General features: G+C 40.6%; 2 protein-coding genes across 2 annotated transcripts; both read right to left on the reverse strand.

Annotated features, from left to right (window-relative positions):
* Positions 1-7554: 7554 nt before the first annotated feature.
* Positions 7555-9316, reverse strand: LOC128746369 (zinc finger protein 26-like). The gene has a single exon (XM_053843423.1). The coding sequence runs from the start codon at positions 9314-9316 to the stop codon at positions 8090-8092; it is 1227 nt and encodes a 408-aa protein (XP_053699398.1). The 3' UTR covers positions 7555-8089.
* A 5596-nt stretch (positions 9317-14912) lies between these two features.
* LOC128736197 (uncharacterized) lies at positions 14913-18077 on the reverse strand. Its single transcript, XM_053830679.1, has 3 exons — positions 17968-18077; positions 16271-17819; positions 14913-16212 (listed from the first exon to the last, which is right to left on the reverse strand). Exons 2-3 carry the CDS (start codon positions 17631-17633, stop codon positions 15908-15910), a joined length of 1668 nt encoding a protein of 555 aa, XP_053686654.1. The 5' UTR covers positions 17634-17819; positions 17968-18077; the 3' UTR covers positions 14913-15907.
* Between the last annotated feature and the right edge of the window lie 1197 nt (positions 18078-19274).

The raw sequence follows: 19274 nt of genomic DNA on the forward strand, positions 1-19274 counted from the left end.
GAAACGCTTTGACCGTTCTTTATCAAACTTGGAAAACATGTTCCTTGACATCAGCGAATTAGCACGGGGATTGACAAAGGGGGAGAGACGATAACTCCGAAACGCTTTGACCGTTCTTCATCAAACTTTCATACATGTTCCTTGATATAAGGGAATCAGAACTGAAGGGGTTGATTGCGGTAATCTATACCTATAAAGAAGGATTTCTGTCTGTCTGTCTGTCTGTCTATCCGTATGTTCCTTATAGAATCGAAAACTACTGAACCAATCGGCATGAAAATATGCATGTAGAGGTTTTTTGGGGCCAGGAAAGGTTTTAGTGATGGTTAGAAACCCCTCCCCCCACTAAGAGGGGGGGCTCCCATACAAATGAAACACAAATTTCTGCATAACTCGACAACTAATCAAGCAAATAGAACAAAATTTGGCATGTGGGTGTTTTCGGTGACAAGAATTTATTCTATGGTAAATTGAGACCCGTCCCCTCTTTATAAGGGGAATTATAACTCCTCTCCTCTTTAAAAGGGGGGGCTTCCATACAAATTTCCTCATAACTCGAGAACTAATCAAGCAAATGTAACCAAATTTGGCATGTGCAGGTTTTCGAGGGCAAGAATATTTTCTATAGTAAATTAGGACCCCTCCCCACTTTAAGAGGGGGGGCTCCTGTACCAAAGAAACACAATTTTTCTCATAACTCGAGAAGTAATTAAGCAAATGGAACCAAATTTGGCATGTGGGTGTTTTTGGAGACAAAATTTTTTTCTATGATGAATTGGGACCCCTCCCCGTTTTAGGAGGGGGGGATCCTATACACATGAAATGCAAATTTCCTCATAACTGAAGAACTAATCAAGCAAATGGAACAAAATTTGGCATGTGAAAGTTTTTGAGGGCAAGAATATTTTCTATGGTGAATTAGAACCCCTCCCCACTTTAAGAGGGGGGGCTCCTATACAAACGAAATACAAATTTCCTCATAACTCGAGAAATAATCAAGCAAATGGAACCAAATTTGACACGTGGGTGTTTTTGGAGACAAAATTTTTTTCTATGATGAATTGGCACCCCTACCCACTTTAGGAGGGGGGGCTCCCATACAAATGAAATACAAATTTCCTCATAACTCGAGAACTAATCAAGCAAATAGAACCAAATTTGGCATGTGGAGGTTTCTGGAGGCAAAAATATTTTCAATGGTGAATTAGGACCCCTCCCAACTTTAAGAGGGGGTGCTGGATTCATGGAAATACAAATTTCCTCATAATTCGAGAACTAATCAAGCAAATGGAACCATATTTGGCATGTGGGTGTTTTTGGAGGCAACCATTTTTTCTATGATGAATTAGGACCCCTTACCTTTTTAAGAGGGGGGCCTCTCATACAAACGAAATACAAATTTCCTCATAACTCTAGAACTAATCAAGCAAATGAAACCAAATATATCATGTGGGTGTTTTTGTAGGCAAGAATATTTTCTATGATATATTTTCTATGGGTTTCCCCACTTTAAGAGGGGGGGCTCCTATACAAATGAAAAACAAATTTCCTCATAACTCGAGAACTAATCAAGCAAATGGAACCAAATTTGACATGTAAGTGGTTTTGGACGCAAGATTTTTTTCTATGGTGAATTGAGACCCCTCTCTTCTTTAGAAAGCGAGTTATGGCCCATCTCCCCTTTAAGAGGGTGGGCTTCCATACAAATGAAATGCAAATTTCCTCTTATCTCGAGAACTAATCAATCAAATGGAACCAAATTTGGCATGTGGGAGGTTTAGATGGCAGAAATTTTTTCTATGGTGAATTACGACCCCTTCCCCTTTTAAGAGGGGAGCTCCCATACAAATGAAATTCAAATTTCCTTATAACTTGAGAACTAATCAAGCAAATGGAACCAAATTTGGCATGTGGGAGATTTTGGAGTCTTGAATTTATTTTACGATAGTTAGAGACCTCTCACCCCTGTGGGAGGGGGATATGGACTCTCATACAAATAAAACAGAAATTTTTGCGAAACTCAAAAACTAATCGAACTCGAGAAATTCGAGACTCTTCCATAAAACATTAGTCAATAAAAGACCACAAAAACTATCTATAGTAACACTAGATCATTCAGGACGAGACGGTCGCGAGTGTTGCCGGTGACCCGCCGTCGGAAGCGCCGCCCACTGGGGAGCTTGCAAAACTCGAGATTGTGACAAAGATCATCCGAGATTCATGATTTATGTACAACACAGGTTAATTTGTGGCAATACGAAGTTTGTCGGGTCAGCTAGTTAACAAATAAAATAAAATCTTGAGATGCCGTTTGGTTTCTAATTCTCGATTTTCAGCCAGGTTCAATAAATAACATGAACAAAGTTACAGCCGTTGCTACAGTAACTTACATCAGTGTAGCCAGTATTTCGAATATGCAGAATATAACAAGATCATATTGATCATATATTAAATTTGGCAACGAGAATATTGGACAACTGGTGCATCTGAAGAGAGATGTCGCTAGTGTCTTATTAAAAAGTTTACACATCATTTGCATGATATTTTATATGAGCATAAATGTCTGTTCTCTGTGATTTAAGTACGACTAACTACAACCCAGTGCTAGTAATAATACTCTTGCGCTCGAAAACACGGAATAAGAAATCCCAAATCGCTTTTGGAGTGGCTCGATTCTACATGTATTCCAGCTGGTTCTCATATGCTTCTTGGTTTTACGGATGACGTCGATATCATCGGAGTCAACCGTAGAGCAGTGGAAGAGGCCTTCAAGCCTTTTAAAAGGGAAGCGGCTAGATTGGGACTTACCATTAACACCGCCAAAACGAAGTACATGGTTGCTGGTAGGGAACGTGGGAGCCCAAGTGGTGTTGGTACCGAGGTGGAGTTAGATGGGAAACGATATGAAGTAGCGGAGGAATTTATATACCTCGGTGCACTCGTGACTTGTGACAACGATGTAAGCCGCGAATCGGGCTTTCTACGGATTACGTAGCCAGCTGAAGTCCCGTAGTTTGCAAATTTGCACAAAACTGGCGCTCTACAGAACACCCGGTGGCCCTTTACGGACACAAATCATGGACGCTAAAGGAAGCTGATCGGCGAGTGCTTGGGGTTTTTGAGCGTAAAATTCTGCGATCTATACTTGGTGGCAAAATGGAAAATGGAGTGTGGCGCAGACGCCTGAATCACGAGCTGTACCAAGTATACAAATATGCTGCTATAGTGAAGGTAGCGCAATGTGGCAGGTTGCGGTGGGCTGGACACGTGGCCAGAATGCCCGACGAACGAGTAGTCAAAACTATTTTCAGCAGAGAACCAGGAAGAGGCCGTAGACTCCGAGGCCGACCCCGCACCGGTGGTTGGGTGCTGTCGAAGACGATGCACGTTCAACTGGTGTTCGTAGGGATTGGAGAACGGCAGCCTAGGATGGTACTGGAGGACCATAATCGACCACATTGACGTCGTTCTCGATGCAATCAAGAAGCTCTCGTTCCTCCAGCAGCACACGTGTAGCTCCGCGGAAGAGTAGTATGTAAACTAAACCGAACCTTTGTTTACAGTAAATGTGTTTTATTCTAAATTGGAGTTGAACTAAAGGATCTTATCGATTACCTTAAACTTCTAGGTGTTCGGTTGGAATCAATTTTTCTGTCACATTTAATGGAGACTAATCTTTAACGAATCTACCCCTACCGTAACACGAAATTCTTAACTGCTATCTAACTTAACTCTAACATGGATTTTAACAGTAGAATCAATATATATATATAGATCCTCCGTTGTCAGTCGTCGAAATACATGGGGGTCTCGATGCCCGATTCGGCGATGCCAAGTGTGTTGGCACCACTCGTGATGCTCATTTCCAGCTTTCAACAACTGTTCCTGAACGCGTAGCCGATAAAGAGTGCCAATTTTGTCACCGACTACAACTGTTTCACCTGCAGCGTTAACGATTGCAAAGGCCATCGCACCAAACTTGGCCTCAAAACCTTTAGCAGCAAGTTGGCTCACCGAAATCAACCTGCCATCCAGATCCGGTACATACAACACATTTTTCAGAGTGATTTCTACTCGGTCGCCACGACCGTTTTCACCAAAAAGAACACCTTCGCCGATTCCGGACGCTCTTGTTTTGTTACCATAGGCCAATGTCACGTTCGATTCTACACTTGTGCACAGTGCTGAGAAAAACGCTTTATCATTCGTCATATGACATGACGCGCCACTATCAATAACCCAACAATTCGGCTTTACTTTACCAGCCGCTGAATCCCTGAGCTTTACTAAAATACGCTTAATCCCTGAGTGTGCCACTCACCGTTATTTGTAATCGTTCTATAGAAGAGTCTACATTCCCTACACAATCGTTCATGTTCCCTGTCCATAAAAAAGGAGACAAACGTAACGTGACCAACTATCGCGGGATCACATCGCTTTGTGCAGGTTCCAAACCACTCGAAATTCTCGTAGATGTCCTGTTTTGTGCTTCCAAATCATCAATTCCACGGATCAACATGGATTCTTCTCTGGGCGATCTATTGACACAAATCTTGTTCAATTTACGTCGCATTGCCTGACAAATATTGAAAACGGTAATCAAATAGACACAATATACACTGATTTAAAAGCAGCTTTCGACCGTGTAGACCATCGAATACTGATTGCGAAAATGGACCGACTAGGTGCTCCACCTTTCCTTACACATTGGCTGGAATCATATCTGATAAATCGTCGTCTTTGCGTCAAGCTCGCTACCGTGCAGTCTGATTATTTCACAAACAGTTCTGGAGTTCCTCAAGGGAGTAACCTCGGACCACTATTATTCTCGATATTCTTCAATGACATACGCTACTTCCTTCCATCTGGACTACGCCTGGTGTATGCTGACGATCTGAAGATATACAGCCTGAATTCGTTAATTGGGCCACGATTGCACACCAGCTGATTCGCTAATTGGGCCGACTGACAGTTGTTAGAAATTTCTAAACTCGAAAATTCCATACAATTTTGACATTCAAGTTGTCACATAGCCCAATTAGCGAACGCCCAATTAACGAACCGCCCAATTAACGAACTACCAATTAACGAAACTTTGCTGTACATCACTATACGGAGCGTCGAGGACTGCAAGGAACTTCAGCGGATGATCGATTATTTTCAAGACTGGTGCCTGAGAAATCGCATGACGATTAGCGCTCAAAAATGTTCTATAATTTCGTTTAGCCGTAAAACCGCACCGATCACATGGAATTACCACATCTGTGGTACTCAGCTAGAGCGTGTAGATACTGTGAAGGATCTGGGAGTCATCTTGGATACGCGACTCACTTTTCGCGATCATTATTCTAGTATGATTGCAAAAGCAAATCGCAATCTAGGATTCATCATGCGGACAACGAAAGACTTCACGGATCCACACAGCTTGCGATCATTATATTTCTCGCTTGTGCGATCATCCCTCGAGACTGGTTGTCTAATATGGAGTCCCTATATGGACCTTTGGATTGCCCGAATTGAAGCTGTCCAGAAGAAGTTCACAAGATTTGCCCTCAGACTGCTTCCGTGGAATAACGTAGCCAACATGCCTTCATACGATGTCCGGTGTAAATTGCTGGGAATAGTTACTCTACGCAGCAGACGTGACTCCATCAGAGCAATATTTGCCGGAAAACTGTTGTTGGGCGCCATTGATGCACCTTACATTCTAAACAAATTAAATATCAACGTGCCATCAATCTCTTTACGCCGGAGAGATCTGCTGAGACTGGAGTTCCGGAGAACGGACTACGGACGTAACGAACCGATTATCTCGATCTCTCGTCAGTTCAACGAAGCCTACGATTTTTTCGACTACACTATCTCGGCATCGGCTTTCAAAAACAGATTGAAACGACGCTCTTTGGAATCTTCAGTTAGGAGTGGATAGCAGCTCAAGGCGGAAGGACGCATATTTGTTATATTATATCTGTTATATTAATGTCTTCCGTAAATTTTGGTGTATTATGTGAAAAGATGTGGGGTTTTTACGCGTTGTATGTGAGCCTGTTGCCAGGTTCATATACAAGGGCTTTTCCCCATCGTTCTCTCATCAAGACAGCAATGTCAGATGATGTCGAAGAAATAAAGAAAGCCATAAAACATACAGCACCGGTTGTTCCCTGAGCCTGCTTTGCATTAGTGTTTGCACCTTTTGGCCCTTGTCTCTTCCATGACACATTACTGCCATTCTCTGCTTGCCACTTTTTACACTGCTTTCGAAAGTGTCCCGCTTGCTTACAAAAATAACACACTTTCTCCGGCTTTTTACCAGCATCCAACTGCATCGCTTTCATGTCATTAAATAGCGACACACTTTTCTCCCGACGCTGAATATACTCATCCAGCAGCCGAGTTTTCACTAATGTCACTGTCCAGTCTACATCCGCCCGGCTCTGTAGACTTTGTATCAATCCATGATACGACTCTAGCACACTTTTAAAGATCATCGCAATCTGCAATGGCTCTTCTATGTTCTGGCCAGCAGCAGCAAGTTTATCGAACAATTCTTCCATACCGGCAAGACGCGAGTCCATATTTTCACCTTCCGACATGCAGTATGGTCGACATTGTCGCTTTTTCGTGCACTTTCTACATTTTTCACCAGCTTAAATTGGCTTTCTTCGAGAAACAGTCCAATATTCGCTCGCGCTTTCCGATCGCGATTTTTCCACTCTTCGGTTACCGGTTCAGGCTTTGCAACAGCTATCACTTCCCATAGATCATTTTGCGATGACGTCATTTTGCCGTCAAATGACACCACTTGGTGGTTTGTTTACATGTTTTTTGTCACGTCCAGCAGTTTCGATTTAAAATTTCGTGAAGGATTACTGCATCAGTTGCTTTAAAATGCATGTAAGGCGCTTTCTCTTAAATAAAAACTATAATTTTTGATCATTATCTGCCGGACAAAGATAGAAAACTCAATTCAAACTTTAACACCATGTAAACAAACCACCAAGTGCTGTCAAAAAAGTGTGGTTAGGAGCTCCCGTGTAATGATCTATAGGAGCCCCAATTTGCCTGGCTCAGCTTCGGGAAAGCAATTTTTGCACTATCCGCCGTTTTGTAACACACGCGCTGTAGAATCTTCCGACCAAAAATATACAACTTTATTCGTCACTTTTCCGCGAATTCCGCGTATCTGGGCGCATAACCTGTGGGCAGAGCCCCTACCGACAGCAAGCGAGACCGAAAGACGACGGAAAAAGGAACTTATATTAATAAAAACACCACTCGTTTAAGAAAACAACAAGAACGTTTTTAATCGCGTCTATCCGTGAAAAAAGTATACAGAGAAAGAGGACATGTTTTATATGTGTATCAGTAACGTTGGCAACAGTTGAATGCAAACGGGGGATAAGTAACTAGTCAATAGAACCAAGGTGTGTGATGTAAGAGGTGGTCATCGTTACTCTCCCACAGGCAAGAGATCAGCCACAGACGACTGCACTGGTGTCAACGAAAGAGAGGACGGCATGGAGTCGTGAATAAGACCAAAGTAAGATGGGGAAAGGACAAGACGAGCAAACCAACAAAGGAAAAAGAAAGCAAGATAAGTACAAGTTATCTTATTCAATATTCCACCAAGTACACAATTATAGCGGATATGGAAAGAGCCATGTTCTGTCATTCTTCTTCCTCCTCATTAATCCATCATCACCAACGCATTATGGCGCTAGCGTTATCCGCAAGGATTCTTTTATCATTATCACAACCACCGTATCTCAGCCCTGGACAGACTTGGCTCTAACTGCCCCACTTCGTGCTGCAAACAGAAACAGGATTTCCCTTGGGAACTTTTATCTCTCGGTATCGGGGGTTTCACTTCCGGCGGAGCTGCTGACCGTGATCCGTGATGGCAGGGACGCTCTGTCGGCTTCAGGGTGGCCGGAAGTGCTGGCAACGGCAAAACTCAACAGATGTTCAGTGGTAAACAGATTCGAAACTCCGCTCTGCAACTGTCGTACCGGTGCCCCTTCTTGTGTTTCGTCAAATTTTCTTTAGAACTGAAAGCCTTTGCCGCATTTGAATTTCGTTTACGACGACGCTAGACGATGTTTTTATCCAAGCTTTTCTCGGAACGGCAATTCTTTTCCTGCTTGTGTTTTTGGTTTTTGTGATAATTAAGCTCTCCGCGTCTGATGAAAGCTCTATGACATATGTCACACTCGAACGGTCGCTCTCCGGTGTGAGTTCGCAAGTGATAGGTGAGGGCGTAGGTGGTGGTGAATTTTCGATCACAGATATCACAAGCGTGTTTTTTATCGTCGGATAAGTGGCGGTTTTGATGTCTCTGCAAGCCATCGGGTGTCTTAAAGGATGCGTCGCAGAAGTCGCATTGGAATCGTCGCTCATCGTTGTGAATAAGCATATGCCGTGTAAGCTTACTTTGAAACAGAAAACCTTTTCCACAAACCGGACACCGGTGCGAGTGTTCCGAGCTGTGCAGCTTCAGGTGCCTTGTTAGCAGGTCTTTCATATGAAAATCTTTACCGCATACGTCACACGTGTTCTTTTCCTGCTTATGTTTCTGGATTTTGTGATAATTAAGCTCTACGCGTCTGATGAAAGCTTTGTGACATATGTCACACTCGAACCGTCGCTCTCCGGTATGAGTTCGCAAGTGATAGTTGAGAGCAGTGGTGGAGTTGTATTTCCGATCACAGATATCACAAGCGTGTTTTTTATCGTCGGATAAGTGGCAGTTTTTATGTTTCTGCAAGCCATCGGGTGTTTTAAAGGATGCATCGCAGAGATCGCATCCGAACAGTCGCTTATCGCTGTGAATAAGCATATGCCGTGTAAGCTTACTTTGAAACAAAAAACCTTTTCCACAAACCGGACACCGGAGCGAGTGTTCCGAGCTGTGCATCTTCAGCGCGTCACACGTGTTCTTTTCCTGCTTGTGTTTTTGGATTTTGTGATAATTAAGCTCTACGCGTCTGATGAAAGTTTTATGACATATGTCACACTCGAATGGTCGCTCTCCGGTATGAGTTCGCAAGTGATAGTTGAGAGCGGTGGTGGAGTTGTATTTTCGGTCACAGATATCACAAGCGCGTTTTTTATCGTCGGATAAGTGGCAATTCTGATGTCTCTGCAAGCCACCGAGTGTCTTAAAGGATGCGTCGCAGAAGTCGCATTGGAATCGTCGCTCATCGCTGTGAATAAGCATATGCCGTGTAAGCTTACTTTGAAACAGAAAACCTTTTCCACAAACCGGACACCGGTGCGAGTGTTCCGAGCTATGCAGTTTCAGGTGCCTCGTTAGCATATCTTTCATATGAAAATCTTTACCGCATACGTCACACGAAAAATTTTTTTCTGACGTGTGCTTTGTAATTTTATGTAATTTTAGTGTTCTAGAGGTCTTACAAATTTGACCACATGTGTCACATTCGAAAGATTGCGTTGCGATGTGAATTTTCATATGCGTCTTAAGATCGTCTTTACTCTTATATGCATTGCCGCAGATATCGCATTCATACGAATACGAGCTGTGTGATTTCAGGTGCCAATTAAAATGTTTCTTGAGACTATGCTTATGAGCGAATCGAGAACTACACTGGTCGCATTTGTAAGATTTTGGCTCAATGGAAGTGGATGTGTGGATTTGCTTGTGCCGACATAAGCCAGCATAGGTCTTGTATGATGCCCCGCAGATGTCGCAAATGTGTTTCCGTTGACTGCCACTGCCAGTAGGAGGGTCTGCATCCAAAGCGTGTGAATTGCTGCAACAGAAGAAAAGTGATTGATAGATTAGTGGGTTAATTCTTAATTACGTCCACTTTAAAGTGAAACTAGCTACACTGACGAACTGGCATGACACATAGAAGCAAATCCTTTAAAACCCGTCACCCTCTGCTATGTATGTTGCGAAGTAGCTTGTACTTGTAGGGTTGTATATCGTAAGGTTTTTACATTTCTATAGTTTTATACTGAAAACTTGGTGTGGCCATGTTGCGAAACATGCTTATTTGAAAAATAAGTCGTCTGTTAGTCTGTGGTAAATCTTTGTATTAATTCTTTCAGTTCTTATATTGCATAGGGGTATTAGGGGCATAATGAGCATACGGGACAAAATGGGCCACCGTTCGTTTGGGCACATTGGACAATCAATTTCGCTAATTTTATTAAAGAACTTGTTGATAATGTTCTTAATAAGCACCTCAACAAAAACTGCATCCAAATTCGTTGACATGTCTGAGATATTGAGAAAAAACTCGAGCCGACTCAGGATTGTAAAAATACTATAAGAATTGCAACCCACAAAATAAGCTCTATAGCTATTTCGTTGCGTGTTCTGGACTTCTCCACTCCATATATGGTTACTATTACCATATATGAACAATCACTTTGTATAATTGAGATATTTTGGTGTTTTATCGCATTATTATAATTATTTTTGATTAGCATAGCTGTAAGGGGCATAATGAGCATACCTGGCAATGTATTTGTACATCTATACCTATAAAGAAGGATTTCTGTCTGTCTGTCTGTCTGTCTGTCTGTCCTGTGTTCCTTATAGAATCAAAAACTACTGAACCAATCGGCGTGAAAATTTGCATGTAGAGGTTTTTGGGGCCAAGAAAGGTTTTAGTGATGGTTAGAGACCCCTCCCCCCACTAAGAGGGGGGGCTCCTATACAAATGAAACACAAATTTCTGCATAACTCGAGAACTAATCAAGCAAATAGAACCAAATTTGGCATGTGGGTGTTTTCGGTGACAAGAATTTATTCTAGGGTAATTTGAGACCCCTCCCCTCTTTATAAGGGGAATTATAACTCCTCTCCCCTTTAAGAGGGGGGGTTTCCATACAAATTTCCTCATAACTCGAGAACTAATCAAGCAAATGGAACCAAATTTGGCATGTGAAAGTTTTCGAGCGCAAGAAAATTTTCTATGTTGAATTAGGACCCCTCCTCACTTTAAGAGGGGGGGCTCCTGTACAAATGAAATACCAATTTCCTCATAACTCGAGAACTAATCAAGCAAATAGAACCAAATTTGGCATGTGGGTGTTTTCGGTGACAAGAATTTATTCTATGGTAAATTGAGACCCCTCCCTCTTTATAAGGGGAATTGTAACTCCTCTCCCCTTTAAGAGGGGGGGCTTCCATACAAATTTCCTCATAACTCGAGAACTAATCAAGCAAATGGAACCAAATTTGGCATGTGAAGGTTTTCGAGGGCAAGAAAATTTTCTACGGTGAATTAGGACCCCTCCCCACTCTAAGAGGGGGGGCTCCTGTACAAATGAAATACAAATTTCCTCCTAACTCGAGAACTAATCAAGCAAATAGAACAACATTTGGTATGTGTGTGTGTTTTTGGTGACAAGAATTTATTCTATGGTGAATTGAGATCCTTCCCTCTTTATAAGAGGAATTATAACTCCTCTCCCCTTTAAGAGGGGGGCTTCCATACAAATTTCCTCATAACTCGAGAACTAATCAAGCAAATGCAACCAAATTTGGCATGTGAAGGTTTTCGAGAACAAGAAAATTTTCTATGGTGAATTAGGACCCCTCCCCACTTTAAGAGGAGGGGCTCCTGTACAAATGAAACACAAATTTCCTCATAACTCGAGAACTAATCAAGCGAATTGAACCAAATTTGGCATATGTGTGTTTTTGGAGACAATTTTTTTTCAATGATGAATTGGGACCCCTCCCCACTTTAGGAGGGGGGGTCCTATACAAACGAAACACAAATTTCCTCATAACTCGAGAACTAATCAAGCAAATGGAACCAAATTTGGCGTGTAGGTGTTTTTGGAGGCATGAATTTTTTCTGTGATGAATTAGGACCTCTTTCCACATTAGGAGGGGGGCTCCAATACAAATGAAATACAAATTTCCCCATAACTCGAGAATTAATCAAGCAAATAGAACCAAATTCGGCATGTGGAGGTTTCTGGAGGCAAAAATATTTTCTACGGTGAATTAGGATCCTTCCACACTTCAAGAGGGGGGGCTTCTACACAAATGAAATACAAATTTCCTCATAATTCGAGAACTAATCAAGCAAATGGAACCATATTTGGCATGTGGGTGTTTTTGGAGGCAACCATTTTTCCCATTATGAATTAGGACCTTTTTAGGAGGGGGGGGGGGCTCCCATTCAAACGAAATACAAATTTGCTCATAACTTTAGAACTAATCAAGCAAATGGAACCAAATTTGGCATGTGAGAGTTTTAGATGGCAGAATTTTTTTTCTGTGGTGTATTACGACCCCTTTCCCTTTTAAGAGGGTGGGCTCCCATACAAATGAAATACAAATTTCCTTATAATTTGAGTACTAATCAAGCAAATGGAACCAAATTTAGCATGTAGGAGATTTTTGAGTCTTGAATTTATTTTATGATAGTTAGAGACCTCTCACCCCTGTGGTAGGGGAATATGGACTCTCATACAAATAAAACAGAAATTTTTGCGAAACTCAAAAACTAATCCAACTCGAGAAATTCGAGACTCTTCCATAAAACATTAATCAATAACAAGACCAAAAAAACTATCTATAGTAACACTAGATCATTCAGGACGAGCCGGTCGCGAGTGTTGCCGGTGACCCGCCGTCGGAAGCGCCGCCCACTGGGGGGCTTGCAAAACTCGAGATAGTGACAAAGATCATCCGAGATTCATGATTTATGTACAACACGGGTTAATTTGTGGCAATACGAAGTTTGTCGGGTCAGCTAGTAACCAATAAACGCTTGAAAGTAATATAAGGGTCATTCCACGGGAAATTTACAGTCAGATTTTTTTTTCTCTTCGGGATATTTTTTTGTTGAAAAAAATCGACACGTATTTTTGTATTTCGATGTTACTGTTGGAATTCGCAAGATATGATTTTTTAAAGTATTGTAATCCGAAAAAATCACTATTTTTTAAATACTGATTGTAAACATAGTTTGTAATATCAAAACATGACTTTCTACCAGATGTGTTCACTATTCCACAAGCTTTCAAAATTGGTATACCATGCCTCCTCTCGATTGTTTTTCAATAGTTAAATAGAGCATTTTTATAAACAATTGCAATTTTTTCAAAGTTGGAACTTTTTTTTCTCGATTTTTTTTACTTTAAAGTATTTGTTCATCTTTCTCGAAGAAGCATGCAAAATTTGGAAATGGAGAAATGAAAATTCTAGCAGCTATGAATTTTTATATCGAAGCGCGCACGTTAATGCAAACGAGCGGACGAACGCGCGCGGTTCAACGATACGTTACACTTAATAGCATCAAAGGCGGCCTCGTTATAAAGCTGCCCGTGGGTTAGAACATCGATTGAGCATCACCGCACGCTTCACATTAACACACGCGCTGTGACATAAAAAGTCATAACTTCCAGAGTTTTCATTTCTCCATTTCCAAATTTTGCATGCTTCTTCGAGAAAGATGAACAGATATTTTAAAATAAAAAAAATCGACAATTCAGTAAAAGTGCCTATCCCAAAGATCAAGCGTCCGACAGAAGCGGATCATTTTCGAAGAATAAGCCTGTGCAGCGTAGCATACAAGCCATATGCAAAGTGGATTAAGAAAAGGCTTAAAGAGTTCACCGGAGAACTAGATCAGTGCCAGGCCGCCTTCACGGAAGGAAGATCAACGGAGGACCAGATTTTCATTGCCAGAAGAATAATGGAAGAGCCACTGGAACTCAGGCAAAAGAATAATCGCTGCAGCTTTGGATATCAAGAAAGCCTTTGATAACGTGAAATTGGATCAATTGAAAGGAATATTAATAAATCTGGAGGTCCCTTCGTATGTTATTAACCGAGTGTTAAATTGCGTGAAGGAAGATAAAACCAGAATTAAGTGACAAAAGCAACTGTCAATAGAAATAATTCGAGGGAAAGGAATTAAACAAGGTTGCCCACTATCACCATTTTTATTCAATCTGATTATGCAAAGTGTGCTACGAGAAGCTGCGGCAAGGGTCCGGAGCTCAAGCCGATTAGCAGGGGCTCCTTGAAGTTGCCATGCATACTAGCCTTCGCTGACGATCTGCTAATTATGGTGGAAAAAACAAGAAGATCTTGAAAATATAATCAAGGCAATAGAGGACTACCTAGAGGAAGTTGGTCTGGAGATCAACAGCGCTAAGAGCAAGATTTTAATGAGAGTTCCAAACATGGGGGGGGATCAACCAAAGGAACTGATTATTAATGGCAAACCGTACGAAGTTTGCGATGTGATAAGGTACCTGGGAATATCCCTTACAAGAGACCTAAATAGACCAGCGACAATAAGGCAGAGATGCACTAACGCAGTGAGAGCTTCAAAGGTGGTAGTAGAGTTCTGCAAGAAATTCAACCCGACGTGGGATATTGGTAGGCTAATATATACCACAGTTATAGCCCCAGCTTTAATGTACGGAACCAAGGTAGCAACCCTTACAAAAAAAAACGAGACAACAACTGGCAAGATATGAAAAACTTATATTAAAGGATATATGGAATCATCGCAGGAAGAAGCAGAGTATAAAATTTAATGTCCGGAAAGAGCTCATGGGAAAGACCATAAATAGGAGAGTCAGAGTAGGCCGCATTAAATACTATGGTCATATAAAGAGAAGAAAGACCGGACATCCGCCAAGAATGGCATATAAGATGAAATTTAGGAAGAAAAAAGAAGAAAGGCCCAGCTTCACATGGAAGGACTCCTTAAAGCAAGATTGCGGACGATACAATCACAATGAGAAAGAATGGAGACAATTAGCTCAAGACAAAGAAAAACTGAGAAAACGGGCAGAACAGATCTATAAACAGGAAAACAGTGAGATATCGGATGGCGAAGAAGAGTAAGAAACGGTATAAGTTTAAGTAGCAGATCTATTATAATGGTCTATACCGTATAGTCGCCATCTACCGCTCATTTAAAAACGATACTAAGTTAGTTTGTCCATAACAAATCTAAATTGAGGTCAATCGAAACGCAATTTGCGTCATAAGCTAGAGAATACAATTGTGTTTACAAGAAAAATTCACTAGATTTCTAAATATTTAATGATAGTGACTTCGTTTTAAAAAAGTAATGCACTCTCACGACCCCTTTTACCGCTCACCTCAAATACGATGACCCATTCACCGCTCATATGGGAGCCATTTACCGCTCATATTTTTTTTTATTCTAATCGATCGAATAAAACCCAAATTATGGTTGAATTCGCTGCAGATCATTATTTTATTTATATTTCTTGACAAAATTAAATTTTGCTAAAGAAGTTTCTTTTTCAAATTTAAACTATTATTTAATTTGGATTCGCGTTCAAGTTTTTGCTTTTTTGTTTTTTCTTTTTTCTGCATCTCCTTTTGCTGCTTGTTGTTTTCCTTTAATTCGCGTTTTCTTACTTTCTCGTTTTCAATTGCCTGTTTTTCTTTTTCTTTAGCATCCAAATATGCCATAAAAGTTTGACTCGTAGCCAGTGCTGTTAATATTCATCAGCATAACGTTCAAACTTCTGGATTATCAGTCTGCCTTGCATTGAAAATCTGCTTGCTTTGATCAAACGTACATAATAACTATATACAGCAAGCATGAACTTCATGCGCGAGAATATAGAATATCAGCGCCCTGTGATATTGTAACAAACTGATATTCACGTTTGAGCAGTGAAAATCAACAAAAAAAAATTATGTTGTTATTTAGCATCTATTGCGTTCAGCTGTTGGACATAAGATTTTTCTTTTCATTTACTGCATTTAAAATTGTTTTTTTCCTGAAGTGAATATCACCTTCTGTGTTTGAAAATCACTTTCTCCTGTTCTATTTTCACGATATATTGAACTTGTATACTATGATGAAAATCATTATGCAGTTGTATATACGAAACTCAGAGGCATAAAAAACAATGTATGCTAAGAAAAAAGATTTTCTGTTTTGTTTGAAATTCGGTGATAATTAAAGGCCCTGCTCGTAGCTACAACTGGATAACGGGTAACTCGTTTAGTGGGTGGTGGTTTTATAATGTTTGGATGCGTAAATATTTCCTCAAGTAAATGCTTTTTTTCCATGACCTCTGTGTCCGTATTTGCATTATTATCTAATGGCAAAGAATGGCAGCGTTCTTTTAATGTTGAAGTTTCCTCGAATATATCCTTCACTGTCGCCAGGTATATTGAACACTTCTGATCACCCTCGGAAGACAGAAAATGATGGAAACCTGTTCATGGAATTATTTCAATATTATAAAAAAAAATCGTCAATAATTTGGTGCTTACCATCAGTTATTTTAGATTCCGATTCTGGGAAACCCAGGAATACACTTTCATCATCCTTTACCATACTATCAATCTCGTTTTTCCATTTTTTCCAAAATAAAAACAAGTTTGTGTCTTCTATCGAACCAGACCAACCTGGAGAATCCTTCTGCTTGGAAAACTCCGCTAACTGATACGGTGTTAGGCGTTTCTCGAAATCAACGAAACCGGGTTTCTCCACATTGTTCAGCTCGCTGACACAGTTGTTGGTTGTAGGTAAGCTTTCACTAGTCGGCATTGAACCGTAGTTGACGGCATCCGGATTCCAGGGATATAGTCCGCTTCTACGAAATCCACTTTTTATTATTTCCTCCATATTTTCAAAATTGTCGAGGGTGAGTTTGATCAGCGGACAAACTTCCGATTTTGCAATAGCTCGCATTCCATGTTTTGAACGGAATTCAAGAAGAGTATCTTCCCAGTGCTTTTTCATCGGTCCAAAAAAGCTAACATCCAGCGGCTGTGTCAAATGGGTTGAATTTGGGTACAAGCAAATAAGTATTATTTGATTTTTTTTACAGAAAAGAGTACTCAGCAACGTCACGTGGCTTCTATGACCGTCGACAAACAACAATACCGGCAGAGCGATCTTTTCTCTCTCCAGCCATGGTTGAAAAATGTTTTTGAGGAACTCGTAAAAAGCGTTTCCAGTCATCCACCCATTATCTGTTTTTCCGATTCCCCAGTCTGCTGGTGCCGTCCGGATCACTTCTCCAGGAAGCCGGCATTTATAGGGGAACAATACTAATGGGGGAAGCATCTTTCCATTTGCACTAGCTGTGAAGAGAGCCGTATAGCTTTCTTTATCACCATTTCCGAACACTGAATAGAAGTGTTTGGTGTTCTTCAGAGCCACACACTTTCGTTTCCTGACAACCAGTTCGCAGGCTGTCTCGTCCAGGTTAAAAATTCTTTGTGGCTCTTCTAAAAGCTGTTCGAGGCCTTCCTGCTTTAAATATTCACACACTTTCGAGAACCACTCTACAATCTGATCCTTTTTAATTGTTGCTCTGATTCGTGCCAGAACGCTCGGTTTTCTTAGCGATACTTCCGGGTGTCGTTTTAAAAACAGCTGTACCCATTTTTTTCCTGGAATACCGTTTTTGAAAGGACTGCGCTTTTGGGAAAGCCTAATAAAATTTCCAACATTGATCCGAAGCTGCTTCAAAGTGACAGGAAAGCCAGTTCGAGCTAATGTAGTTAGCCACTTAACGATTTTTGACTCTTCTTCGTTTGTCAAGATAGATACCTGTCCGGGTTTGGACCCCTTGGGATATTTTCCACGTAATTTATCACGCAACGTTCCAGCTGGAATTTTATGCATTAATGCCGCCTGCCGTATAGATAAGCCATTTTCGCAGCAGTCATAGCTGCTTGTAGGGCATTTTCGGAATATAATATTCTTTTGCGGGTCGGAATCATTACACGCACTGGCTACGAGGGTCTTCGAACATCAAAATATCAATGTGTCCCAGCGGACCACTAAACACAGCTTCTGGTGAATCAGTTTCTGAAAACGTAAACAACACTTTAATGAGCGCTAAATGGATTCGCACAATAAACAGTAGCACCAATTGCCGCTCGTAATGTTTTTGCATTTTTACACTAGTTTATGTAGTGTTTTTTAGAAACATAATGCAAATATGATCGCTACTTACCTGCTTCACGTTTTCGCGAACAAAAATTAATCAATAGTTGATGAAAACCATACTGTTTATTAAAAAAATGTTTAGGCCATACTCAGTCGACCTGAATAGCAAAACAAACAAAATGGCGTTTTTTGCACCACACTGTAAAAAATAATTATTTTTGACATTAGATTTCATTCACACAGTGAAAATATATATCTAATTTATATCGTTAAGCATACGAAATTACTGTTTGATAATATTTTTTCCAATAGTATGCTGCGTTTTTATTTAATAATGCATTTTGGTTTGAAATGAGCGGTGAATGGAGCTGAGCGGTGAATGGCGACCTTATGGTAATTGCATATTAGTAGGTTATGTAAGGAAGAATGAACATAATAATGAAATGAAAATAATGAAAGTATGAAAATAAAAATCAATAAGGAAAAAGGAAAAACCAGGAACAGAATTATAAGGAACAAAAATATATAAGCCTTGAATGAATCGAATGGAATCTGATAAAAGAAAAATTGATTACATATGTGAAAGGTCCTATTCAGATACTCCAAAATTTTCAACAAACATGAACACACTAGTACGCTGCTTCTCAAATCCATACGGCATAGTACAGGAGCATGAAGAATTCATATAGATTGATATGTTGAAAAGAAAAAGATTTCGAAGCAAAGCAACAGATCGTTATACAAGTGGCTTGAGGCTGGCTCAGCATCACTTTCATTATTAATACCAATACCACTACACCATCAGCACCACTAAAATCATAATCATCAACATGTTCGCCATTATCAGCATCATAATCCTCATTATCTTCACCATCATCATCACAATCATTATCATCACAACCACCATGCATCTATACCTATAAAGAAGGATTTCTGTCTGTCTGTCTGTCTGTCCTGTGTTCCTTATAGAATCAAAAACTACTGAACCAATCGGCGTGAAAATTTGCATGTAGAGGTTTTTGGGGCCAGGAAAGGTTTTAGTGATGGTTAGAGACCCCTCCCCCCACTAAGAGGGGGGGCTCCCATACAAATGAAACACAAATTTCTGCATAACTCGAGAACTAATCAAGCAAATAGAACCAAATTTGTCATGTGGGTGTTTTCGGTGACAAGAATTTATTCTAGGGTAATTTGAGACCCCTCCCCTCTTTATAAGGGGAATTATAACTCCTCTCCCCTTTAAGAGGGGGGGTTTCCATACAAATTTCCTCATAACTCGAGAACTAATCAAGCAAATGGGACCAAATTTGGCATGTGAAGGTTTTCGAGGGCAAGAAAATTTTCTATGTTGAATTAGGACCCCTCCTCACTTTA

The sequence above is a fragment of the Sabethes cyaneus genome, chromosome 1 (genome assembly GCF_943734655.1).
Source record: "Sabethes cyaneus chromosome 1, idSabCyanKW18_F2, whole genome shotgun sequence".
NCBI classification, from domain to species: domain Eukaryota; kingdom Metazoa; phylum Arthropoda; class Insecta; order Diptera; family Culicidae; genus Sabethes; species Sabethes cyaneus.

Coding starts and splice junctions, on each gene's coding strand:
- LOC128746369 (XM_053843423.1), bottom strand. CDS start 9,316: ATGCTAACGAGGCACCTGAAACTGCATAGCTCGGAACACTCGCACCGG.
- LOC128736197 (XM_053830679.1), bottom strand. CDS start 17,633: ATGCATAAAATTCCAGCTGGAACGTTGCGTGATAAATTACGTGGAAAA. Junction 16,213..16,270: donor GGAATCTAAAATAACTGATG/GTAAGCACCAAA, acceptor TTCCATGAACAG/GTTTCCATCATTTTCTGTCT.